Consider the following 27,887-nt stretch of genomic DNA (forward strand, 5'->3'; position numbering starts at 1 on the left):
AATCATACAGATCAATATTAAGAGTCTCATGCTCAACCAGTGAGCTAGCCAGATGTCCCATAAATCAGAATTAGAAAAGCTCAGAAATGAGATGATAAATGATGTCACTTAACAACTTGGGGCTAGTTTGCCTTACCAATCTTGAGTCTTTACATATTACTTCCTGTTCCATATTCATGTCTCCCATTATAGCCCTAAACTTATCAGATTATCTTCCCTACCCTGATTGCAAACTTTTTGAGAATTTAAGAGTCTTCCTCCTGTTTATATTACTCATATGTTCTTAGCATTGTACTTGGAATGTTGCACTTAGCATAATGTAAGCGTCAGTATGTGCGTGCTGAATGAATGACTGAAACCCTTTACTAAGATAGAAACACTGGCAATAAGGAGAGAATGAATATGACAAATATTTGGGAAAACAGCTTGATGGAACTTGGTGACTAGATGGAGATTTCGGACTCTTGGTGACCAACCTATCCGTAAAACTTGGGAATGAGAAGAAGCTGGCTCCCTTATGAAGGAAGTAAAAACCTGAAGTTCAGATACAGTTAGTTGGAGGTGTTGATGAGACAGACCTTCAGTGGAGCTACTCAGTGATTAGTAATAGCTTACATGTACAAAACCTTGTAGTCAGAGAATGATCACCTATTTACCTAATCCAGAAAACTAGTACATGTATACCAAATCTGGCAGACCCTCTTGGTTTCCTGAATCACCATAATGTTTTTCCATTGTTTGCAGCTTGGCTTGTGGAGATGTGGAAGGAAAGTTTGATATTTTGTTCAATAGAGTTCGAGCAATTCAGAAGAAAAGTGGAAACTTTGATGTAAGACATTCCTTTTTACTGAATTTAATTTTATTGATGTATGAAACATACTAAAATAAAGTTCAGGCTCCTTTGTTCAGCTTTTAATTGAACACAGACTTTCCATTTTTGTTAGATTCAGTTTCTTTCATGTATATAAGAACTCTAGCTGTGAAGTGTTGGAAAAAAAGAGACCAATTTATTGTGCAGTATACCATTTTCTTTTTGCATTTGGATCTTGTTGCTTTATTATTGTGTGAAAAAAGGAAAACAGGTCTGTGGGGTTTAGAAAGCATAGATCTACTTCATGAATATGGTGCAAATTAAACCAAATATGCAAATGCTTCACAAACTAAAGAATTCTCAAATGATGTTATATAGTTGCCAACCAGACTGTGAACATCTAGGATACAGAAAAGTATTCCAGATATGGAGATAACTTTGTATTTCATAGAAAGGTTCTTTAAAGTCCTATTTCTCCATCACTGGATATATATTTCAAGGAAGGAAAGCCATGAAATGGAAGAGTAATACATGAAATATTTGCTGAGCCCTTAAATTCTGATTTTATTGGAAAATTCATTTTCCCGATTTCTTTTTCCCCTTCCCCAACTTGAATGTGACATGCAGTGAAAGAAAATACAATAATTCCTAGAATCAGTAACTGTCAAAAGTGCTGATAAATAATGCATTGAAATTCTGCAAATTGTTGAAGAATAAAAACTTGATTTGAGACTATTAAGTAGGATAAGTAGCCGAATGTTACTACTGATAAATGCTTTTATATTTAACAATCTCATATGTCTGTTTAAAAAACTCATTTTAGCTGCTGTTGTGTGTAGGAAATTTCTTTGGCTGCACCCCAGATACTGAATGGGAGGAGTATAAGACTGGTGTCAAAAAAGGTATAGAAATTATTTTTGTTTTACATATGATTTCTGATAAAATTTCAAGTGTTCCAGTTCTTGCTGGGTTGTTTCCCACATGTTAATTACTTAAAACTTTCTCTTCTGAGCTCTGCATTGAGCTAGAAAGAATCCATATGCATAATCCATATGTTTACATTTTGAATTGAGTTCATTTTAGTTCCAGGAAAATAATTCTTATTTGATTGACAGGAACTTAATAAATGCAATCAATGTGTCCTTTCTTTTTTCTGGTGTTAGTATTTTTTTTATTAAGCTATGTTGGCTCTGTATTTTCATTGACCATCCACCTTAAGATACCACTTTACTGGTCTAGTGGCATCATGTAATAGTCAAGCCATAAGACTGAATATAGAATATTGTTAGTGTTAAGAATGTTCCACATTTAGGATTGCTGTGAGGGAATTCATAGACTATTTTTACTATGAGCACTTTTTATACAGGGAAGAATTTCTCATATTCCAAAACAGATCTATAACTACATGGTGTTGTGTCTGTTTCCTTCACTAGCTCCTATTCAGACATATGTGCTCGGTGCCAATAATCAGGAGACAGTAAAATATTTCAAAGATGTTGATGGGTGTGAATTAGCAGAAAATATTACTTATCTGGGTAAGTTTTTACTTTTCCGTTTATAATGAATGTAATACAGAGTTTTTAAGAATTAATCTACTAGGAAATTTTCCTGAGATAGATTCTTCTACCATTACTGCCTGAGAGAATGGGATTGGGGGAATTCTTGCCCACCATCTGCCTGTTCCTTTAGGACAGTGGCATTTTCATTTTTGGTCTCCCCCACTTCCGTTCATTCTCCCTTGTGTTCCTATAACTCAGTCTACACTTTCAACCAACTGGAGGAATAAACTCTGAGCCTCCATTGTATGGAGTTCTGAAGTATGGTTATGTTCAATAAGGAATTACATCTGTGTGGCCATATCAGAAACCTTGCTGGATACCTGCAGCCTACCTGTTAGGTTGCTAACTAGCTTAGCTCTAAGTTTTATTGTCAGATTTTGGCAACTCAAGTTTTGGGGGCTGGTCCTTGGGAGTTTTTTTCCCTTTGTTAAATTTCAGATCTGCTCTTCAATTCCAGGATATAGTCATTGCCTGTATAATGCTTGTAATACTTTTAGTGGTTCTTTCAATATCTAGTCATTTCAAATTCTGCTTTTGTTTTACTCTGCTTTAGTTTACTGTCTCTTGGATCATTCAACTCATTTTTTTCCTAAAATGATTCCATTGTGTTTTGTATTCTGTTTTCTTGTCTTATTTCTCTAAAAAGCATCTGTATTTTCTTTGCTATAAATGCCCTCTTTTTCTCTCTCTATCATACTCCATTCTCCTTTAGTCTGTATCATGCTATGGTCATCATGTGAGCAGTCTTGTCTTGTTCCAGTCAAGTGGGATTCAGCAAGAAAACTGAAGAGAGGCTTTTAATGTATTTTTTCTTTTTTGCTTTTTTTTTTAAAATTTTATTTAAAGAAAGACTAAACAAAACAGGAAAAGGGTACAAATAATACATACCTTTAAAGAAAAAATAAACAGTAAGAAATCACTAGTTGATGTTTACATACTGTCCTCTTACAAATAGTTGTTCAAGATACAAAAGTGAAGCATACAAAGTGGGGATTAAAACAGCGAGACTGCAAACAGTTGTGTTCAACTATCCAACAAAAACTTAGTAACATGGTTGTCAATCCTATACACTTAAACATACATGCAGTTATCCATATATTCATTTATGTTAACATTAAACAAACCAAAGCAGGCTAAAATCACTCTGAACAAAGAATAATAGTATTGCTGGATTTCACATCATTACACTACAGGATCAGCCCTGGGTACTGCAGTGTCTCTTTTTCTTCAAAGTAGTTGTTCATTTCATCATGCGTTATAAGATCACTTCTCATAAACTGTTTTTTGGTTTTTTGTTTGTTTGATTTTTTTTTGTTTGTGTATGTTGCTGGGGTCTAATCCAGAGCTTCGCATATGTTCTTTCATACGCTGCATCACTAGCGTCTGTGTTTTTTTTTTCAAACCACAATTGTAAAATTTACATTTTGAAATCCTTTTGTTGAGCAGACATTGTTGCACGTACCTGTACTCTCAGGTACTGGAGAAATTGTGGCAGGAAGATCACAAGATTGAAAACTGCTTGGTCAATTTAGTGAGGTCTTGCCTCAAAATAAAATAATTTTAAAAGGGTTGGGAGTGTAGCTCAGTGCTTTGTTCCCTGGGGTCAAGCCCCAGTCCTCCAAAATAAGTAAGCAGATAAAAATCATCTGTTGTAGATGTTAAGATGGGTGTGACTTACAGCAATTGTCAGTGTAATTTTTAGATTTGAATATTTGCTATTTGATAAGTCATTTTGCCAGCTTAATAGTACCTGAGTATTTCTGTGAATTAAATTTTTTTTAGATTCAATAGAAGGTACAAACAATAATTTTTTTCTTTGATATTGGGGATTAAATGCAGGGCATTATACATGTTAGGGTAGTATTGTACCACCGAGCGATATTCCCAGCTTTGCAGACAGTGGTCTTGATGGTCAACCTATGATGCTGAGCTTGAAGTGCTGGCAGAACACCTAACATGTAGTTAGAAGTCATGGTTCTTTATAGAGTATGTAAACTAATTAAAACTAAAGAGTACAGACTACTCTTCAGAAATTGGAAACTGTAAAGAAGAAAGTTTCTTTGGGTTCACTTAACACATACTAAATGAGTTAGAAGCCGAGCATATTCTGTTGCTCGGTTCTGTTGCTCGACAAAAAGACCCTGTTGAGAAGACTCATTGAGGGAAAAGAAGGAAAAAGTCTATAGTGCAAGTCTGGGAGGCAATACAAACCAAGGCCACAAGCCTAGAACATAACTTTAGAAGAGAATAGTGTCTTTAATTTTTCCCAATTTCTCTTCCAGAAATTTCCCTCATATAGCCTTTCTGAAGAGTTTATCTTTTTTAAAAAGTATGTCTTTTATACTAGAGAGTCCTCAGAGCTGTAATTATTTTTTCTTCTTACTGTCTCTTCCTGTTTCTAGATTGCTGTGTCTAGATTGAGTCTAGATTGCTTTTAGACTGAGTGAAGTCTGCTCTAAAAGGCAAAAACCCTTTTTTTCTTAAGCACTGCTTCTCAGCTTTTATCAGTAATATAAGGTGCCCAGTGTAGAGACTGCCTCCTCACGGTGGCTTCTCAGGCTTACTGAACAGGAATACTGTAGCAGCCAGGAACACTGATGCCTGGCAGCTCCCGGGTTACAGAAAAGTTAACACTCCTTCAGGCATGTAGATTGTCAGGGACCTAGGAGAGTCCTGAGTATGGGGATTCATTGCTGTGTTGCTAATGTTCTGCAGTTTTGACTAAAACTTGTCTGTTTTTCTTTGAACCCAGGTCGTAAAGGTACCTTCACTGGAAGCTCGGGTCTGCAGATCGTGTATCTCAGTGGGACAGAGTCCTTAACTGAGCCAGTCCCAGACTACAGTTTCAGTGCCCAGGATGTATCTTCCCTGAAAACAATGCTGTGTTCAACATCCCAATTTAAGGGTGTTGATATCCTGCTCACATCCCCCTGGCCCAAGTATGTGGGGAGCTTTGGGAACTCTTCTGTGAGTAGTGCTTGTTCAGTTGGAATTTCTGAAAGTGAATTGCATTGGCTTGTTGAGCTTTTTAATTTTTTAAAGTTTTTCTTTTTACTCTGTGTATTTTACCCTTTGGTGCCCTCAGTAGAAATGTTTTGTGAATTTTTTTGAGGATTCAAAAAGCTATATAAACTGACCAAAGCAAGAATTGATCTCATAAAAATATGATTCAAGATGAGACTGCTGGGGCTGGATATTTAGCTCAGCGGCATAAGCGCCTGCCTTGCAAGTAGGCAGTCGTGAGTTCGATCCCTGGTACCAATAAAAAGGAAAAAGACAAAAAAAAAAAAAAGATGAGACTGCTGAACTCTTAGTTTTTTGTTTTATGTTTTATGTTTTAATGACTTCCTTTAAATCAATTGTCTGCTTCAGGTACCTCCTCTCAAGCTTCTTTGTATTATATTTTGAGGATTCACTAATTTGCAGTTGAAAAGACTTAACAGCTGTTGGAAACTCTGCAATTGCATTTTCCCTTTCCATTCTAGATTATTGCTATCAAAATATTTTTAAAAGTTGAATCATGGGCCAGGGATTTAGCTTAGTGGCATAAGTGTCTACCTTGCAAGTAGTGAGTTTGATCCCCAGTACCAAAAAAAAAAGTTGAATCATTATGGTATTGGGTTTAGTAATGTAAAACATTACTAAACAAGGTATTGATGGGAAACAAGGTATTGAAAACTTTTGTGTTTCTCTGTTAGGAATACTGTAATTTTAGCATCCACTGGAGCTAATCACTTTATTGGTTTTAGTATTCTTATAGGTAATTGTTTGTTTGTGACAGTATTATGCTGTGTAGTCCAGGCTGGCCTTGAGCTCATTGTGTAGCCAAGGCTGGCCTCAGACTCATGCGGTCCTCTTGCTTCAGCCTCTTGAGTGCTGGGATTGCAGATGGGCACCACCAAACCCAGTCAGTAGTCTTGAGAAAGATGTATACCAGGAGTGATAACTGTCATGAGGACTGAAATACGTTGTTTAACATGACCCTAAGGAAGTTCTTGTGTGGGCACAGGGTGTAGCTCAGTACAAGAGTACTTGCCCAGCATATGTGGGGCCTTGACTTTGATCTCCAGCATTTAAAAAGAGAAGATTGTGTGGTTTGGGGACAGGAAGTATCAGTTGAGCCTTACTTGGGGGAAATATAAGAAGACATGTAGTGCTAAGCATAATGGTGCACACCTGTAATCCTAGCACTTGGAAATCTAGGATAGGAAGATTGCCATGAATTTGAGGCCAGCTTGAACCTCTTAGCAAGTTCCTGTCTTTAAAAAAATGCATCTGGGGTTAGGACCCCTTGGATAGCTTTAGTAATGTTCCAGAAGAGGGCCCTGTAGGCCATTCTCTGCCAAATTCTCACAACATGGTTATGATCAGAAAGGCCAACAAGATATCAACATTGTCAGGAAGGATATTAAAAGGAAAAGAGACAAATCACTCTTCTACCAACTTTTGACTGCTTTTTACCTGGGATGCGAAGGGCAGTGCTGTTACATCAGATACTGCAAACCTAAGGAATAGCCAGAGAAAGACTGTTAAAGTGACAGACAGTGAAGGGAGAAGGCATAGATGATGTGCTCTTAAGGAAGAATAAAGAGGTGAAGCCCTTTCATTCTGGGGGAAGCTAAGACAGGGTATTAATTAAAGTTTATAACTAATCATGAGATACTTATGGGGTAGAAAATAAGATGGTATACAGGCCCATAAGATACTGCAACCAACTTCAAAGCAATTCCCTACCCCTCAGAATAAACCTGAAGGGTCCAAAGAAAAAGGGAAGTCCCGTTTTACTTAGTGGAAAATAAGCACTTATTTCCACTTAATACCTTCTTTTAGAATAAATAACATGATTTATTCTAAATAAACAGATGAGAGACAGCATAATTGTTATCACAAGCTAGGAATATTCTTCTAATAGGTCTAGCTTTTGAAAAATGTTACTCATTAGCTTTTTAAACAAGGATGTGATTGTACCCTTTCAAAATCACCCTTTATTGTGTAAGTCCACAGAGACCCTAGAGGGAGTGGGGATGAAAGGGGACAAGCAATGCAAAGAGTGGAGACAAGTCTTAAGTCCAATCAAGTCTTGTTTATTCAAGGAAAATAACAAAAAAGCAAGTACTCTTATACTGAGCTACACCCTGTGCCCACACAAGTATGGGGGATTGGGGAAGGGGCTGGGTTCTGACACATCAGCAGGTAACTTTGAAACAGCGGGAAGTTCTAATGAGGTTGGGGGCTATCGGTTAATTTGAGTCTCTTGTGTGAGGTCCCATAAATCAGGCTAATTAGCATGTTCGCTGTCCGGGCCGAACCACAGGGAGATGTGACAGGCTAGGTGAGAAAGATAGAAACTTAACTACTAAATAGAAACTTAACATTAAGATGCCTGTTGTCTTTTTAACATAAGATGATGGCCAATTGCAGGTTTTCCCACAGGGACGTAGCCTAGATCCCCAATCTCCAAAATGAGTGTAAGGCAAAAGATTAAATAAATGAGTTAAGTGATGTACAGTGAAGGCTTAAATGAATGAGATAAGTGGTATGATTTTAGGGCTCCAGGAGGATCAAAACCCTCTATATAGTTTAAAGGACTTTGGTGGCTAAGACAGGGGATGCCTCTGCGAAGTTTATATTTATTGTTTTTTTCAAACAACACAGGAAACTAAACAGACCTTGGGAGTGGTTCAAGGACTTCGCAAGCACCAAATTATGTTAACAAGGAGAAAGAAGATCATGTTGCATTTCACTGCAGGGGTGAAATGCCTGTGGCTACCGTTGTAATTTAATTAGAGTTGGACCCAGGTGTCCTCCCTCAGTGGTTATCTTATCTTGCCTTGGACCATGCAGCTGCCCTGCATGTGTTTCCAGTTTCACCTGCTCCCAGCACACCTTGACTTAAGCAAAATAAAAGACTATGCTTTTGTGACAAGGTCCTTGAATATTCTATGGATACTAGGTGCTCTGAAGGCTAGCTTTTACTTTTATTTTATGCAATGACTATGATGACTACATTGTTAATCTCCCAGGTGCACCACAAGTACAGTGTACAGGAGACGCAGTTTGTGGGCTGTTTACCAAAAAAGGTTTTAATAAACTGTTGTGAATGTTAATATGGAGGAGTTAACTTTACCTGGCTTCCAGTAATAGGTCTTATTTCTGTTTAAGTAGTGTGATACCGTTAGGAGTCTTCTTTTCCTGACTGCCCTGTGAAATTTACTGTGCAGCTCTTACTGCCCACATTTGTGTCCATGTAAAAATCTTAGACATTTCAGACATATCTGAAATTTTGCTGCATTTTTTTGATAATTTCCAAGTCTGAGAATGACTAAATTTCTGTTTGCTAGGGAGAAGTGGATACCAAAACATGTGGTTCTGCTTTGGTCTCCAGTCTTGCCGTGGGCTTGAAACCAAGATACCATTTTTCTGCTTTGGAAAAGTCATATTATGAGAGACTTCCATATCGGTGAGTAGTATTTATTCCTTGGGTTTTTGAAGAATTTCTCATGAATTTGCTACACAAATTTATGTTTTTCATTTTTAGCCTTATAACATCTTGATTCTTTTTGGTTGCTCGGGTACAAAAATGAATAACTAACTCTTAAGCCATCTTCTCTTAGGTTATCTCCTAACTTGAAACAAACGGGATTGGATCATAATGCCCATAAGCACTTAAGAAGTGTTGACTGTTGAAGTAACAATACTGTATAAACATAACTTTTTGTACTATACTAGGTCCTGTTTTCATCAGGTCAAGCTGTAGTCGTGAAAATTACACTTTTAGTGTAATCACCAGAAATATTCACTTTGTGAATTAAGAATTTCTACACTTGTATCAGTTCCTTTTTATTACTTTGATTAAATAGTTTCTTGAATTACAAACACCAGTGTAGAATGCTTTTTCTTTTTTTTTTTTTTTTGAGGAGGGGCAGTGTTAGGAATGAAATCCAGGGCTTTGCATGTGCCAGGCAGGTGCTCTACCATGGAGCTACACTCCCACTCAGCTCTGTTAAAAGAAAAGCTCACAAAGTATTTTGTCATATAGTGTCCAATATTTTTTCTGTGACATGTAGACACTCAGATATTTTTGTATTTTTTCCTAGAAAGAAAAAATCATACTGTATATGTCTTAGTAGGTGAGGCCTGTTTTTTTCACTTTGAACACATTTCTTTTTGTGTTTTGTTTTGTTTTGTTTTTGTATGTTTTTGTTATTGGTGATACTGGGGATTGAACCCATGGCCTCTGCACTAAACCACATCCCCAGCTCTTTTATTTTTTATTTTGTGACATTATCTTGCTGCATTGCTCAATTGCCCAGGCTGGCCTCAGACTGCTCATCCTGCTGCCTTAAGCTCCCAGAGTGGTGGCTTCACAGGTATGTGCTACCACATCAGGCTTATTTTAGCTTTTTATTACACAAAAGGAGAAAAATAGCAAAACGAACTCTCATGTCTCTATTACCTAGCTTCAGCGATCATTCATTTAAACTCTTAAAACCAGCTGGGCATGGTGGCGCACAACTGTAATCCCAGCTACTTAAGAAACTGAGGCAGGAGGGTTGTAAGTTAAAGGCCAGCCTGGACAACTTAGTGAGAACATATCTCAAAACAAAAAATCAGGGAAGGCAGGAAGGCAGGCTAGGATGTAGCTTAGTGGTAAAACACTTGGCTAGCATGCAGTAGGCCTAGGCTCAATTCCCAGTACTGTGAAAACAAATCAAACAATATGTACACATACACCAAGTTGCCATTTTTGGTGCTTTTTAGATACAGTCTTATTTCTTCCAAACAGCCTAGTGAAGCAGGGATTATTATCCTACTAGATGAATAGGTTGATTCTCCTATGTGGAAAGATAGTTTCTCTGAGATCAAATGACTTTGATAGCAGACTTAAGACCTCTGTTCTTGGCTCAATGAAGTCTAACTATTTCAGTATTGCAAATGAAAAATAAAGTGCTGGTAAAATCTATTAATCTCTCAAATGTGTTCCAGAAACCATGTTGTTCTACAAGAAAATGCACAGCATGTTACTCGTTTTATAGCTCTGGCAAATGTTGGAAACCCAGAAAAGAAAAAGGTAAAGAATTGAATGTGTGGTGGTAGGTTAATATTATTTTTTTGCCTTTTTTTTTTTTTTCTCAGTTTAGCATGCAACTTTTTCATTTACCCCAGCTGAAAGGTCCCAGATGCTTCAATGACTCCTTTGTAAAGTTAGGGTTGTGAAAGGTCATGTTTCCTTAGGTACTTTGTAGGAGATCTTAGCTAAGGGATGGGAAAGTGAATTCAGTGGAATAAAGATAGTATATCAAATAAATGATGTTCTTTTCTTTCTATATCTATATGGTTGTCTCTATAGGTATTTGTATGTTTACCTTCAGATATACTCTTTGCTTGCTTCTTTTGGCAGTTGCATTTAGCTGAAATAATAAAACTCTTCCATGAATTTACCCAGGACTGCTTAGGCTTAAGGAAATATTAGTGATTCCTAGAATCTGTGTTTATATTGGAAAATAGTAAAGAAAGAGTAATCTCGAAAAATAGGTGTATTTCTCTTTCCTTAAGAGCTTTTTTATGAGTATTCATATCCATATATGGACTTGAAGCCCAGTATATATCCCCAGCCATATATTTTATTTTTATTTTTGGGACAAGGTCCCACTAATTTGCCTGGGCTTGACTCTACTTGCAATCATCCTGCCTCAGCCTGTTAGAGCTTGGGGATTATAGGCATTCTTCCCCATGTGTGGATTAATTTTCTGACTTCCTAGGACCCAAAACAACATTTTTGGACAGAGACAGCTAAAATCCAGATAATGTTCAGACGGGAAAATAGCCAGAACAATCTACCTAAATAATCTGAAGATTATTCCACTGTAATGTGCCATAGACTATGTGCACACAAAAGATAATAGGTACATATTTCAGTTTTTCCACATTTTAAACTTTTAAGCCAGATTTTGTCTTAATGAGTTTAGGTGTGTAATTTTTTAAAATGCCCTTTCAAATGAATAACAGAGGACTGAGAATATAATTCAGTGGTAGAGCAGTTGCATAGGTCCTAGATTTGATCCTCCAGTGTGCACATGCACATACATACATACACACACACAGAAAATTGAAAACTACAGTATTTTCAGACTATAGGTTCATTTTCAGACATATTAAACAGTTTATACTTCAAAGGTTCTGCATATTTTTTAATTTGACAAGTGTATTGATCTCAAAAATTGTTCGATCTGTAATTTGATTAGCAGTGCAAGGTTTATTTGCCTATGTCTTTTTCCACACTTTTATTAAAGTTCATGCCCATCTCATAGCTGGAAGCTAATGTATCATTATTTATTAGTTTCACTTCCTGATTGCAGTGAGGTTAAACATCTATTTATAACTTTTGTAAAAACAGTATTAGGAATTGAACCCCATTGCCACTTAACCCCAGACCTTTTTTACTTTACTTTAAGACAGGGTCTTGCTTTGTTCCTTAAGCTAGTCTTGAACTTGTGGTTCTCCTGCCTCAACCTCTCAAGTAGGTGGGATTACAGGCATACACCACCACACTCAGCTTTATTCATGTTTTATGTAAAGTTTTCAATCTCTTAGTTTAAGATTCCAGATATTGAGTCTGGGGGAACTCTCTTTGTCGCCTGGGGACCAGTGCGCAGTTTCCTGCCGGGACTAGCGAGTGGGGCCTAGGCATGGAATCCTGCTCCAGTCTGGGGGAACTCTCTTCGTCGCTTGGGGACCAGCCCACGGTTTCCAGCCAGGACCAGTGAGTGGGGCAGAGGCACGGAATCCCGCCCCAGTCTGGGGGAGCTCTCTTGCTCACCTGGGGGCCAGGCTGAGGTTCCCTGCCAGAGTGGAACCCAGTCCCAGTCTGGGGGAACTCTCTCCCTCACTTGGAACAACACTTGAAACTCGAAAATATAGGAAAATGATAAAACGAAAGACCACAATGCAACATCAAACATCCAGCCCATCCCAAGAAAGCCTAGGAACCACGTACATAGAAGAAAACACATGCCACATACCTGAAATACCTGAAATAATAGTAACTGAAATAAAGAAGCAACTCTGGAAAGCCTTAAAGGAATTCAGATTAGAAATAATCACTCAGGTAAAAGAAGAAATGATAAAAGAAATGAAGGAGATGCTGAACATATCTAAAGAAGACACAATTAAAAAATTGGGGGACCTAAACAAAAAGATAGAATCCCTGGGTGAACAATATGAGAAACAAACACAATACATAAAGCAGATAGAAAGAGATATACAGGAAATCAAAAACTCCATTGAAAGTTGTAAAAACCGCCTCAATGAATGTGAAGATAGAATCTCAGACCTCAAAGACAAGATTGCAGCCAGTGAACAGGAAAGGAAAGATCTTTTAAAAATAACAAGAAATCAGGAAATAACAATTCAACACCTGCAAGATAACGCAAAACAGAACAACATAAGGTTGATAGGGATAAATAAAAAGGAAGGGGACAACATAAAGGATATCAAGAGGATATTGATATCAACATAAACGATATCAATATTTAGAGAAGTAATAGCTGAAAATTTCCCAAACATGAGATTGGAAACTGATATCAAGATCAATGAGCCATATAGAACTCCAAATAGCCATAACCAAAATAAATCTACACCTAGACATATAATAATGACCATCCTAGAAATCGAACAAAAGTATAGAATATTAAAAGCTGTCAGAGAGAAAAGACAGATGACCTATAAAGAAAAACCTATCAGAATCACAGCAGACTTCTCACACAAACAATAAAGTCAAGGAGAGCATGGAGTGAAGTATTCTAGATCCTAAAGGAAAATGATTTCCAACCTAGGCTGATGTACCCTGCAAAACTGTCCTTCAAAATCAATGGAGAAATAAGATACTTCCATGACAAAGAACAGCTGAAAAACTACATGATCACTAAGTCACCCCTGCAAAGAATACTGAAAGACAGCCTAGATACCTTTAGGAAAAAACCACTAAACAAAGCAGACAATTAAACATAACAGAAAGATAAAGATGCAACAGCAGGAAGATAACGTGTCAACAATAAACCAATATATAACAGTTATAACCATTAATGTAAATGGTTTCAATGCACCAATTAAAAGAAACAGACTGGCAGAATGGATCACGAAACAAAATCCAACCATATGTTGTCTACAAGAAACTCATCTAACCCAAAAGGATACTCACAGACTAAAAGTCAAAGGATGGAAAACAATACTTCATGCAACAGGAACCCCCCCCCCAAAAAAAAAGCAGGGGTAGCTATTCTGTTTGCAGACAATCTGAATTTTAAGCCAGTAATGATCAGAAGGGATAAAGAAGGTCACTACATACTGGTTAGAGGAAAACTGCAAGAGGAAGAGATAACTATCTTAAATATATATGCACAAACTCTAGAGCGCCAAGTTATATAAAACAAGTACTAACAGAAATGAAAAACCAAATTAGCAGTAACAATTCTAACAGGAGATCTTAACACACCATTGACACCAGTGGACAGATCAACCAGACAGAAAGCAAAAAAATAAAAGAACTGAATTGCACCTGTGAACAAATGGACTTAATAGACATATACAGAGTATACCACCCAACAACAACAGAATATACCTTCTCAGCAGTACATGGGTCATTCTCTAATATAGACCATATATTCATAGAAAATATATAAATAAATGCAAAAGGGTCAAAATTATCCCTTGCATGTTATCAGACTATAGCGCTATAAAATTAGAAATTAATGATAAAAGATACTGCAAAAATCCTACAAACACATGGAAACTGAATAACATTCTTGAGTAATCAGTGGGTCACAGAGGAAAAATTAAAGAAGAAATTAAAACCTACAACAAATGAAAACACAAATACAACTTACCAGAATCTGTGGGATGCAATGAAAGCTGACCTCAGAGGAAAATTTATAGCACTGAGTTCCCACATTAGGAAAACAGAACAAATACAAATAACCTGATGTTATACCTCAGACATCTAGAAAAAGAAGAGCAAGTCAAGCCCAAAGCCAAAAGAAGAAAAGAAATTGTAAAAATCAGCATAAATCAATGCAATAGAGACCCAAAAAAATCCAAAAAATCAACAAATCAAAGAGCTGGTTCTTTGAAAGAATAAATAAAATCAATAAGCCCCTAGCCAACCGTATTTTAAAAAGGGAAGAAAAAGCTCAAATTCATGCAATAAGGAATGAAAGAGGTGAAATTACTACAGACCCTATAGAAATACAGATCATCAACACCTATTTCGAAAACCTCTGCTCTCAAAGGTTTGATAACAGAGGAAGTAGATTCCTAGAAGCATACGAGGTACCAAAGCTAGGTCCTGAAGATGTAAAACTACTGAATAACCCAATTTCTATAAATGAAATTAAATCCTTACCTACAAAGATGAGCCCAGGCCCAGGCGGATTCCCTGCGGAATTCTACAAGAATACAAAGAAGACCTAATGCCGACACTCCTCAAACTATTCAGTGAAATTGAAAGGGAAGCAATCCTTCCTAAATCGTTCCTAGAAGCAAACATTACGCTAGTACAAAACCAGAGAAGGACCCAACTGAAAAAGAGAAGTACAGACCAATCTCCCTAATGAACACAGATGCAAAAATCCTTAATAAAATACTGGCAAGTAGGATGCAGCAAATCATCAAGAAGATTATACACCATGACCACGTGGGATTCATCCCAGGCATGCAGGGGTGGTTCAACATACGTAAATCAGTAAATGTAATCCACCATATCAATAAAGCCAAAAGTAAGAATCACATGATCATTTCTATAGATGCAGAAAAAGCCTTCTATAAGGTCCAACATTCATTCATGATAAGAACCTTACAGAAAATTGGAATAGGTGGTCTTTACCTCAATATAATTAAGGCCATCTATGACAGACCAACAGCCAATATCATACTAAATGGCCAAAAATTGAAGGCCTTTACTTTAAAATCAGGCACAAGACAAGGATGTCCCTTATCACCGCTCCTATTTAATATAGTACTGGAAATACTGGTCAGAGCAATTAGACAAGAGAGAGAAATAAAAGGGGTAAAGATAGGAAAAGAAGAAGTTAAATTATCATTATTTGCAGATGACATGGTACTCTACATGGAAGATACACAAAACTCCATTGAAAGACTCCTACATATAATAAATAAATTCAGTAATGTAGCTGGATACAAAATCCATACTCAAAAATCAATAGCATTCCTATACACTAACAACAAAGTCACAGAGGGAGAAATAGAGGCCACATCTTTAACACTAGCAACCAAAAAATGAAATATTTTGGAATTACTCTCACGAAAGAAGTGAAAGACCTATACAGGGAAAATTATAACACACTGAAAAATGAAATTGAAGATGATCTCAGAAAATGGAAAGACATCCCTTGCTCATGGATAGGAAGAATAAATATTGTGAAAATGGCCATTCTCCCAAAACTTCTATACAGATTCAATGCAATCCCGTTAAAAATACCATCAACATACCTAATAGAACTTGAGAAATCACTCCTAAAATTCATCTGGAGCGAGAAGAGACCTAGAATAGCAAGGACAGTTCTAAGCAGTAAAGGCAAGGCAGGAGGTATCACAATCCCAGACTTGAAGTTATACTACAAAGCAACAGTAGTAAAATCAACATGGTACTGGAACCAAAACAGCCAAACATCAGTGGAATAGATTAGAAGATACAACCACAAGTACAAACACACTCAACCACCTTATCTTTGATAAAGGGGCCAACATGTTCACTGGAAGAACGACAGTCTCTTAAATAAATGGTGTTGGAAAAACTGGCTCTCCATAGGCCGAAAACTAATAGACCCGTGCCTATCACCATGTACTAAAATAAAATCTAAATGGATCAAAGATCTAAATATTAAAACAGAAACAGTAAATCTATTGGAAGATAAATTGGCTAAAAACCTTGAAGACATAGGAGTAGGTAAAGAATTCATGAACAGGACTCAAACTGCACGGGAAATACTTCCCAGAGTCAATAACTGGGATCGCCTCTTATTAAAAAGTTTCTGCACGTTAAAAGAAATTCCAGCATAGTGAAAAGAAAACCCACACACTGGGAACAAATCTTAGTGAACTGGCCCTCAGACAAAGGACTTCTGTCTAAAACATATAAAGAATTAAAAAAAAATCAGACCCCCAAAATTCAGAGACCCAACCCAAAAATGGGCATCTGAGATGAATAAACAATTTTCAGAAGAAGAAATACAAATGGCAAATAAATACATGAAAAAGTGTTCGCCGTCACTGGTCATTAGAGAAATGCAAATTAAAACCACACTGAGATTTCATCTCACTCCTGAAAGAATGGCCAAGATCAAGAAAACCAACAACAACAAACGCTGGAGAGGCTGTGGGGATAAAGGAACTCTCCTGCACTGTTGGTGGGAATGTAGACTAGTGCAACCATTGTGGAGGTCAGTCTGGAGATGGGACTGGAAACACCATTTGACCCAGCTATTCTACTTCTAGGCATATTCCCAGAAGAACTGAAAGCATCATACCACAGTCATATAAGTGCACCCATGTTTATAGCAGCACAATTTGTAATATCCAGATCTTGGAAACAAACTAAGTGTCCATCAACTGAGGAATGGATAAAAAAGTTGTATTTTTATACAATGGAGTACTACTCAGCAATAAAGTGATCACATTGAGATATTTATAAATAAATGGACACAGCTTGAGACCATACTCATAAGTGAAATAAATCAAACTCACATGTATAAATACCGAATAGTTTCCCTAGTGTAAGAAATGATAAGAATACATAAAATTATGTGGTAATCACGATTCTCAATCATACTGGTTTGAATTCATTTACTGTTATCCCTCATTAATTGCAATAGTTTTAACCTGGGTTGTTCGATTTAGTATCGTTGATAGTACGAATAGATATTCTGAAGAAAACAATACATCATAAAAGCTAGTGCTGATTCATTATCATCTTGTTTTGAAGTCCCGTCAAGCTTTTGTACATCTGTTTCCACTACTTTTAACATGTGGTATCTTACTATATTTTACTACATGCGATAGTATAAACAAAATTTTTTATAGGCAAAGAGGTAATATAGAAACCGTTGTTTGTTTTCTGTTAACTGGTTCTAAATACCCTGTAACTTCTTCATTCTCTTGAATGGCTTCAGACTGTCTTGATATGCTTGATGCTATAGTATATGAAGTTATACTCAAATAATTCAAGGAAGGAGGTATTATGGTGACTACTATTATGTTAGATTATCTGGGGGTGAAACAATGATCCTTAAATTGTTCGGTTCTGTGTTGTTCTAATACAGTGTCCTCTTTTATCTCAAGCTCTACCCTTTTTTAAATTAATCTTTTTTTCTTAAATTTTTTTCAATTAAGGGGCAACTAAATTTAAAAATAGTGGGATATATTATAGTAACTTTTTTGTTCTCCTGTTAACTAGATATGAACTCCAGTATTGCTCTCCCCATCTTGTTCTGTCAGATTTTACTATATTCTATTTTGTTTGATAGTATCAAGTTTGAGGGTATAGGCAACCACTTTGAAGGCAATAAGATTCTCTATGATGCCCATTATGGTTTGACTATTATGTTCTTTTGAAATTCTGTAAGGTCTCCAGTGTAGGTTTTATTTGTCTTGTTCTGTACTGTTTTTATCAATTTTATGATACTTGATGATATAGGCAACTTTTTTTAAAAATAGCAAGAGGCACAATGGTACCCATTTTTGATCACGTGATGTTCTATTTTTGCATCATGTACTATGCCCATCCTTCTGTTCTAACCAACTCTGTTTTGTTTAGTCACGTTAGGTTTTATTTTTTTCAAAAAAAGTAATAAGAACTGTGGGAGTAAAAAAAACCCCAAAAGTGTAATTGTTATTAAAAAGAGAGGAAAGGAAGGTGGTGTAAGGGATATAACTGCATGTATGTTTGAGTGTGTAGCATGGAAATCCATATTACTGAGCTTTTGTTGGATCATTGATCAGCACTGTCTGCAGTCTCATTGTATGAATGTACAACTTTATATGCTTTAATTTTATAATTTGGACAACTGTTTCTAAGATGACAATATGTAACCTATTATCTCGTGATATCTTACTGGGTTTTTTTTTTCTTGAAATTCTGTATCATTTGTACCCTTTATTGCTTTGTTTTTTTATTTCACTTTGTTTTTTTTATCTTTTTCGTTTTTATCGGTACCGGGGATCGAACTCACGACCACCTGCTTGCAAGGCAGGCGCTTATGCCGCTGAGCTAAATCCCCAGCCCTTGTTTTTTTTATTTCCTTCCTTTTTTTCTCTTTAAAAAAAAAAAAAATCCAGATATTTATATTTACCTTTTGGCATAAGAAAATTTCATCACCATATTTACCAGAATTCATATAATACCAGAGAGGAAAACTCTTAAGTTATCCAATGGTAATTGTCATTAGAAAAAAAGAATAGTAATGCCATAATTCTGTTACATTTACAGAAGGGTCAGACAGAAATAGTTCATTTTCAGGTGTTAAAGAGCAAGTCTCTGGGCTTTGTAGTGACACTATTCCCTGGAGCAAATGAGGATGCCTGATTTATGTAAGGGCTAGGGCTTTGATTTATTCCTCGTCAGTTGGTAAACCCCTACAAAAACTACAGAATTAGCATTTGGCTCACCGCTATGTATTCTACAAGTTACAAACCGGCTTTTAATTTATTGAATTTCAGATCTTGTCAGTGAAATTGTCACAGTAAAGTAAGTTTATCACATTTGGATAAATAAATAAATTCCTCTAATGTTATGTTCTTTTTGTTTAAAGTATCTTTATGCGTTCAGCATTACTCCAATGAAATTAATGAATGCAGCAGAACTAGTAAAACAGCCTCCAGATGTCACTGAAAACCCTTATAGAAAATCTGGGAAGGAAGGATCCATAGGAAAGCAAATTCTTGCTCCTGAGGTATGTTTTGATTAAGGATGGAGTTTTGAGGGCAGGGTTGCTCTTGCAGGTGTACTTTTCCTGGTAATATCTTAGTATATAAAACACATTTAATGCTTAGAATCAAAATCTTGTTTTTCTTTCTGAAATTATGATAGTATTTAGAAAGTCTTCATAGATTTAAACTAAGTTCCATGTTTTTTGTTCTAATTTGGGATTGTTTCATAAGTCTTTAGTTAACCATAATTTGTATATTGGTGTTATAGTTTCATATGTTAACTTTTTCTTTGTCTAAATTGATTATTCTTAACTCTTAACTATTGTAATACAATAAAATAATAGAATAATAAAAATCATGATTGTATTATGATTTATAATAAAATTAATTTTTCTCCCTCCAAAGCAAAGAATGTCAGGTTTCCTTACTAGGATACATGATCTGCCTTCTCAGACCTGTCTTCTCAAAAAGACATTTTTGTCTTCTCAGTTACTTTTATTCCTAATGATTCATCTTATGTCTTTAAGTTGAATTACTGTGAAACTACCTCTTGTCCCTAGTGAGAACGTCAAAGGAAATTTTTTAGGTTCACACTGATTCTATGTAAGAATTACTTTGTACCTTGCATTTTAACTCACTTTTCCAAAGTGATGAATTTGGTGGTAGCTTGGATAAATATGCTGAGATACACAACTGACATTCTAGGTATCAGGTTTGGGAGGATATTTCTCATTCATAGAATAGGCAGTAAGGGCTGAGAGAACAGGAATGACCTGGCAGGAATGTTTCCCTGTATGTAAATGGTTGTCTGCTTGTCTAAAGGTTAAATGAATAATACACTCTTCTCCCTTTTGCCATCCAGGAACAATCAACTTGTCAGTTTTTCTTTGATTTAAATGAAAAGAAAGGAAGAAAACGTTCATCCACGGGCAGAGACAGTAAAGCGTCTCCTTACCCAAAGCAGCCTCGGAAACCTCGTAAGTATCTTGGTTCCAGTGGTCTTGATAGTGAATAATAACTGCTATTGTAGTTTTGTTTGGCAAATAGCATTGCTAAGAAGGCATCTTCTGGCATAGGAAAATTGTACAGAATCGTTAGAGACAAAAATAATGTAAAAATGGCCTGACTGAGACTATGTGGGGCTTTTTCTCTAAAAACTATAGAAAAAGCTTCTTTCCTTTGTGTTGTAAAATATGATAAATTAACATACAAGACCGACATAGGTTCATAAAATAATAAAATAATCAAACTGAAAGGTTTTTCATTCCTGTCTCCATCCTCCTATTTCAAAGATTAAGGATATGACCTTAGGAGAGTAAACTGTTTACCCAGGGTCCTGTGGCTAGTTAATGGGATAGCTGGGGCTAGAATTAGAGTGCAGTGGAAGTTCACTGTTCTTTCACTGCAGCCTATGGCAAGTTACATACAATTTGGAATCATTACCAGATTCCAAATTGTATGTCCAAGGATGTTCCCAAAGCAGACTCTTGAGGAACTTTGACTCCTGTCACTCATTGGACAGGTTGCAGGTTCTCAGGCTTCATGCCGGAAAAAGAGTTTTCAGCATAGATCAGTAAGAGACATAGGGATTCTCTAGGCAGAATTTTAAAAGTCCCACAGTCAAAGAAATAGAGGGATTGAAGCACCTTGTAGCTTTGAGCTAAGTGTATTTATGGGAATTTGGATGTGTCTCTAAAATAGATTTTCTAGGACAATGATGGTGACCTTTTAGAGCTTTTGGTGATAATGAACAGCTGGCTACAGTACAGGTGCCAGGGGTTCACCATCACTGATGTAGGATATATATTCCCGTTTTTGTCAGGTTTTACCTATTTGATGAGCTGTGTAAAAATGCACACCATTTACAGTACATGAAATACGCTCTCCTTTAACTAGTACACTTCCTGAGTATAAGGGTTGGTAGGAGAGGGTTGTCTTTCAGGCTCTTAGTCTTTCAGGGAAAAGGAAAAGGCTTGAATAACTTTTTTTGATACTGGGCATTGAACTCATGACTGCACATTGAATAACTTTTATGTCTTGAAACTGCAGTGTTTTTAAAAAGCACAATTTGAGGGGCTGGGGATTTAGCTCAGTGGCATAAGCGCCTGCATTGCAAGCAGGCAGTCGTGAGTTTGATCCCTGGTACCGATAAAAATGAAAAAGACAAAAAAAAAAAAAAAGCACAATTTGAATGTAATTTTCTTTGTCTCATTTCTATCTTTATTTTTTCTGTTCTACCTCAAGATTTGTGGGTCACTACCTGCAATTGGTTACAGTTTCAGAGCTTTTTAATTCAATGGAAAAATCGTTTTTTTCCATGGAAAATGGTGTGTGGATGGAGATCATGCTGAGGAATACAAGTCTAACTTCTTGTGGCTGTACGGCATACACTCTGCAGTATATAAAGATCAGATAAAGCTGAGTTTAGAGTGATTATGTGTTATAGTGATCAGGCCGTACTAACACTTGGCTTTCTTCCACATGAAGCTCAGCCTCCAGGACCTTGCTGGTTTTGCCTTGCTAGCCCTGAAGTGGAAAAGCATTTGGTGGTCAACATTGGCACACATGTAAGTTATTATAGGAATCTTTTCCAGAGAAGGAGATTCCTGTTTATTTTTTTATTAATGTTACTGAGGCATGATCCACATATAAAACTTAACCATTTTGAGTGTATACTTCATTGATTTTTAGTAGACTTACACAACTACTTTATAACAAAGTTTTAGAACATTTCTGTCACTCCAATTTCTTTTTACCGTTTATATTTAATCTCTGTCTCTACCCTTAGCACGAGGTCCTCACTAGGCTTTACATGTTTGTGATTTTCAGACATTTCACCTAACTGCAATTATGAAGTATATGGTCTTTGGCCTCTGGCTTCTTTTTTTTTTTTTTTTTTTTTAACTTTATTCGTATTTGCAGTACATAATGAATACATTCATGCATTCATTATAGGAAATTGATACAGGTATATGACACAACTCAATTCTTTTTTTTCCTTTCCCTTCCTTCCCTATTTTTCTCTTTTCTTTCTTTTTGTTATTTTTGCCAGAATGAGATTTATTTATTTTATAAGACTTTGTCAGGTTGACATACACACAAGGTAACAGGTAGAAAAAACATAAAACAGACAAAACAATTATACTAAATCAGGGTACACTTTTAGATACATTGACCATGGAGGATTATAGTAATTTTTTTCATTTTTCTTACCTGTCTTATTTTGTACTTTAATTTTATGTGTTGAATTTCTCATATAAAAGAAACTATGCAGAATTTAAGCTTGTGTGTCTGATTTACTGACTTAAAATTATGTTCTCAAGATTTACCAATTTTCCTACAGATGACTCAAGCATATCCTTCTTCATGGCTGAGTAGTACTCATTGTGTATAAATACATTTTCTTTATGTGTTCATCTGTTGATGGACATATAGGCTTGCTTTCAAGATTTAGCTGTTATGAGGTGTACTTCTATAAACAGATAGTATGTGTCACTCTAATAAGATCTCTTTAACTGTTTGGAGGATATCTAGAAGGGGAATAGCTTGACTAAATGTAATTTCTATTTCCAGTTTTTTGAGGAATCTCCGTACTGATTTCCATAGTGGCTGTATCAGTTCACATTCCCATCAGAATGAAGAAGGGTTGCTTTTTCCCCTGGAGTCTCTCCAGTATTTGCTACTATTTGATTTTTTGAAGATAGTCATTCTTTCTGGAGTGATACAGAATTTCAGTATTGTTTTCATTTACATTTCTCTAAGGGCCAGCTATGTCTTTTGTATATTTACTGGCCATTTCTACTTCCTCATCTGAGAAGTGTCATTCATTTCAAATGCCCATGTTTTGATTGGGTCTTTGAACTGAGGAGGTAGGGGGTTAGTTTTCGCATTCTTTGTGTAAAGTCTTTTGTCTGAGTAGTAGTTAACAAAAATTGTTTCCCATGCTGTTTCCCATTCTCTTCATTCTGTTGGAAAGCATCGACTCTTCAATTCATTGATTCTTTGTATTTTTTTTGGTCTCAATTTCATTAATTTCTGTTCTAATTTTTATAATATCCTCTTAGCTTTGGATTTGGATTTGGATTGTTCTTGTTTTTCTGATGTGGGAATTATCCAACTATAAACTTCCCTCTCAGGACTGCTTTTGTGCCCCATAAGTTCCAGTATGTAGTATTGGCATTATCATTTGATTGTAGTAATTGCCTAATTTCTTCCTTAATTTCATCTGTGACCATTAATTATTCAAGAGAGATTGCTTAACTTCTGTGTTTGCATTATTTCTACTTTAGTTTCCTTGCACTGTAATCTGATAATATGCACGGGATAATTTCGATTCTTTAACATTTATTTAAGCTTGCCTTATGGGATAGTAGCTAGTATGTGGTCTGTTTTGGAGAAAGTTCCATGTGCTGCTGAAAAGAATGTGTATTCTGTTGTTAGATGGAACATTCTTTTTGGGGGGGGTATATCACATTGTTATCTTAGGAGTAGTTGTTCAAGTTACAAAATCAAAGCATAAAAAATGAATAGACAAACAATGACAGCACAAGCTATTCTGTTTGACAAACTAACAAAAACTTAGTAGTGTGGTTATCTATTACACACTTATACATACAGTAATTGTGTATATATACAAGTTGTTTTTTCCTTTTAAGTACTTTCTTTCCCTTTCATTATTGCAATATCTATTATACATTTTCGATCTTATTACTTTTAGTTTATTATTAGTATTTATTTTTACATTAGAGACAATATGATATTGATAAATGTGAGTCTAATTTAGATGGAACATTCTGTAGATACATATTAAGTCCATTTGTTTGAAGTTTTAGTTCAATTCTGATAATTCTTTTTGACTTTCTGTCTAGTTTATCCATGGATTTATGACAGCAGGGCATTAAGATCCCCTATCACAATTGTATTGGTACTTACCTGACTTTTCATGCCTATTAGTGTTTGGTTTATGAAATTGGGAAATTGTGTGGAAATCAGTGTTCTCTGGAATTAGGATATCTGTTTCTGTTTATTTCTGGGCTCCTATTTTGTGTAATGTCTTTTCCATCTTTTGATTTTTAATCCTTTCTTCTTGAATTAAAAACATTTCTTGTATTCTGCGTATTGTTAAACTTTGTTGCTTGATCCATTCTACCAATCTGTGTCTTTTGATTGAAAAATTAGGACAGTTTGCATTGAGAGTTATTACTCTGAGGCAGGGATGGTGAACCTTTTAGAATGCTCAGTGATACAAACAGCCTGCTGTGGCACATGTGCCATAGGTTTGCCACCAATGCTCTAAGGTATTGATCTGTTCCTTTCATTGCATTATTTTCCTTTAACTGATTTCTTTACTGTTTTTTTCCCCCCTTTTCATTTAGCTACTCATTCTGCCATGTGTATTCATTGTTTTTGACTTACTGGCATTCTTGACTTCATTGTCTCTTTCTAGAATATCCGTGAGAATTTTTAAGTGATGCTAGTTTGGTGGTTATGAATTTCTTGAGGTGCTCCTTATTTCTCCATCAGGTTTGAAGGAAAGTTTTGCAGTATATATAAGTCAGGATTGGAAGTTATTAACTTTTAGAGCTTGAAACACTTCATTCCAAGCATGTCTGGCTTTTAATTTGTGTTGAGAAGTCTATTGTAATTCTAATGAGTTTGCCTTTACATATGATTCTCTGCCTTTGTTTGACAGCTTTTAAGATTTTGTCCCTTTGATAGACTTTTGGTACTTTGAATATAATGTGGAACCAAAAAGTTCCCTTTTGGTTGTGGCTATTTGAGGTTTTATGTTCCTCATTTATGTATTTGTTTTTTTTTCCTATGTTTGGGACATTTTCTGCAGTTATTTTTATGAACAATTTTGGTTGTTTATTTTTTTGTGTGTGCCATTTGTATTTGCTGTTTTTTCACTTAATCCAGTTACTCTTAGATTTGATGACTTTGTGCCATCTAGCAGCTGTTTGATCCATTTTTCCTGTTGACTTGTTGCTTTTAAGATGTCATTGAGAAGTTAGCCTTCGTGGACATCATTGTCTTCTAGTGTTGAAGTTTTGTCCTCACATTGGTTGCTTCTGCTGTCCGTACTTCAACTATAATTTGTAACCTCTTAGATTTCTGTTTGAAACTTTGAATTCTTTGCTAAACTGGTTATTCATGCTTTCTACAGTTTTATTTAGCTTAGCTAGGTTTTTATTAGTGTTTTCTGAAAACTTCTGGACCATGTTGGTTATTATTTCTGTTATCTGTTTGTTTTTATCTTCTGTGGTCCCACTGAGGACCTCTTTGATCTGTTTTGTAACCTCCTCTTACAATATCAAGTAATTTGGGTGCATGGCTTAGTTACTTTCCCCCATGATGCCCACCATATTGGCTTGGGGGCAGTTGGTAATTTTGAGAGACGTTTTGTTACCTTGTTTTACGTTTCTGTTGTTTTTTTGTTTGTTTTCTTAATGAGGTTTGTGGATGCTTATAGTATAAAAGACTTCCTTGTAAGTGTAGTGTTCTGTTCAGTATCTTTTCACTGATGTACTTTAGCATTGGCTGTTGCTCAGTTCCAGGCTGATCACCCTGGTTAATTTTTGAGAAGTACATACACTGTAACTGGCCAATACCAAGTTCTCTAAGAATGTGCTGTAGTATAGTTAATATCACAAAGGTAATATGAATATTGTCTTATAGAAAAAAAATCCATTAATAGCAAAAATTATGTGACCCCGGTAATAACCAGATCAACTACAGTAGTATTGTCCAGGACAAATTAGATGTTAACATACCATAAGAACCAATTATGTGCCACCCTTCATGCTAGAGAAGAAATTTACATAATGGTATAAAAATTAAGACAATTCAAATGTTGACTTACAGCTGATAGGTACTATATGAGATAGCTATAAGGTTGAAAATGGAATGTGAGAGGAAAAATTTGAAACTTTATATGATACGAAAAAGAGGAAAGAGAAGTGTTACAAAGGTTCTTGTTGGAGAATAGAACAACTTTTATGGAATTAGGTAAATGTAAGAGAAAAAACTGACAGAAGATAAGAGAAAAAGAAGAAGAATCAAAGTTAGAGAAAAAAATTAAAGGGGCAAAAAGGGAGAGGAGGAAAAATAAATTAAGAAAAAATGAGTGAGGCTGGGGATTTAGCTCAGTGGCATAAGCACCTGCCTTGCAAGCAGGCGGTCGTGAGTTCGATCCCCAGTACTGATTTAAAAAAAAAAAAAAATGAGTAAGAAAAAGAATAAGAGATGAGTAAAAGGCCAAAGAAAAGTCCTCTACACCCTAATAATTGGTAAAGAATAAAGGAGGAAAAGAAGAATAAAGGAAAACAACACATACACACAGAGAGGGAGGTAAAGAGGAAGAAGAAATTTCTTTGATTTTGAATACGTGGCTTCCTTCTGGGATCTACGATTTGGAGGCAGTGTCTAGGTCTAGACATGTTCCTGCTCACATTGGTAGATAAGGCAGTCAGACCTCAGATCTGTGCTGGATGCAGGCAGTAGCAGTAGGGCAAGGGCACCAGTACTGTGACTTTCAAATCTGGAGCAACTCAGGCTGAGCCTGCCCTCTGGCTGTGTGGAGAGAGCCTGTGTCCTTTAGCTTTGTCCCCTCAGGCAGTCTCTTTCCTGCTGGCTCCCTGACTTCAGTTGTTTACCAGGGCAGTGGCTCACCCAGTTACTGTGGGAAGTAACATTGAAAACCCTGAAGCTGTCCAACTGCTGCTTCAAGTTCTGGATTCAAACAGTTAACTCTTTCCCAGAATGGAATCCAGCAAGCACTCTACGGATGTGGAGGGCACTTAGACTACAGCATTGGTGGTGAGCCTATGGCTCATGTGCTACAGCAGGCATACAGAGCCCTCTCTGTTGGCATAGGAGTCAAGTTGCCCCAGCAGCCAAACATCAGGTAATAAATGTTTTTTTCTAAACCAAAAACACAGTATTCAGGTTTAATTGCAGTGTTGGTACTTTGCAATAAACGAATTTTGAGTTGCAGTTTGGCATTGAGTCTCTGAAAGCTACACCATCACTGGACTAGAGTCACTCATTAGCTGTTTCCTATTGAAGGACTCACGTGGCAGCAGAATCACACTCTCTGCAGATTGCAGCATCTGCAAAGCCATTCCACTAGTGTTTCTCCCTGAAGCCCTCTGGAGTCCCCCATCTTTCACAGTCTCTGTTTATTCGATCTCCCTTTGCTATAAACAGTGAGCAGTGAACTAAGGAGAAAGTCTATACTGTCCTTACCATACTCCATATTGTGCTTTGTTTCTTGAATTTCTTTGTAGGTTTTAATTTTTAATTTTTAATCCTTCTGGTACCAAAGGATCTACTTCTTCTTCTTCTTCTTTTTTCTTCCCCAAGTTGTTCTTTTCCAGTGTCTGAATTCTGAATCTCAGGCCGAGCTGTCGTCACTTGCTGCTCTGCCATTTTCCTGGAAGTCTCTGTGTCTGGCATCTTTAGTATTATATTCTTGAGATATATCTGTGTCATAGTATAAACTGCTATTTCATTCCTTTTTACTGTCAAATAATATTCTTTGTGTGGATATAACATATTTTGTCTATGTACTTATC

General features: G+C 36.2%; 1 protein-coding gene across 8 annotated transcripts in view; it reads left to right on the forward strand.

Moving 5' to 3' along the window:
- Positions 1–27,887, forward strand: part of Cwf19l1 (CWF19 like cell cycle control factor 1) — a 39,041-nt gene that overhangs the window by 1,932 nt on the left and 9,222 nt on the right. For 3 of the 8 annotated variants that reach the window (XM_003479794.5, XM_013143537.3, XM_013143538.3), the window contains exons 2-10: positions 745–829; positions 1,635–1,713; positions 2,245–2,346; positions 5,123–5,337; positions 8,712–8,830; positions 10,357–10,441; positions 19,194–19,334; positions 20,174–20,288; positions 21,799–21,878. In XM_003479794.5, the coding sequence (XP_003479842.1) occupies positions 745–829; positions 1,635–1,713; positions 2,245–2,346; positions 5,123–5,337; positions 8,712–8,830; positions 10,357–10,441; positions 19,194–19,334; positions 20,174–20,288; positions 21,799–21,878 (1,021 nt within the window). Of the gene's footprint in view, positions 1–744; positions 830–1,634; positions 1,714–2,244; positions 2,347–5,121; positions 5,338–8,711; positions 8,831–10,356; positions 10,442–19,193; positions 19,335–20,173; positions 20,289–21,798; positions 21,879–27,887 lie in introns of those variants that run through there. The other 5 variants (XM_063245044.1, XM_063245045.1, XM_063245046.1 and 2 more) reach the window with 3 other exon arrangements.

This window comes from Cavia porcellus, unplaced genomic scaffold, assembly GCF_034190915.1.
Source record: "Cavia porcellus strain 051 isolate PalLab524CR breed Dunkin Hartley unplaced genomic scaffold, mCavPor4.1 scaffold_2, whole genome shotgun sequence".
NCBI classification, from domain to species: Eukaryota; Metazoa; Chordata; class Mammalia; order Rodentia; family Caviidae; genus Cavia; species Cavia porcellus.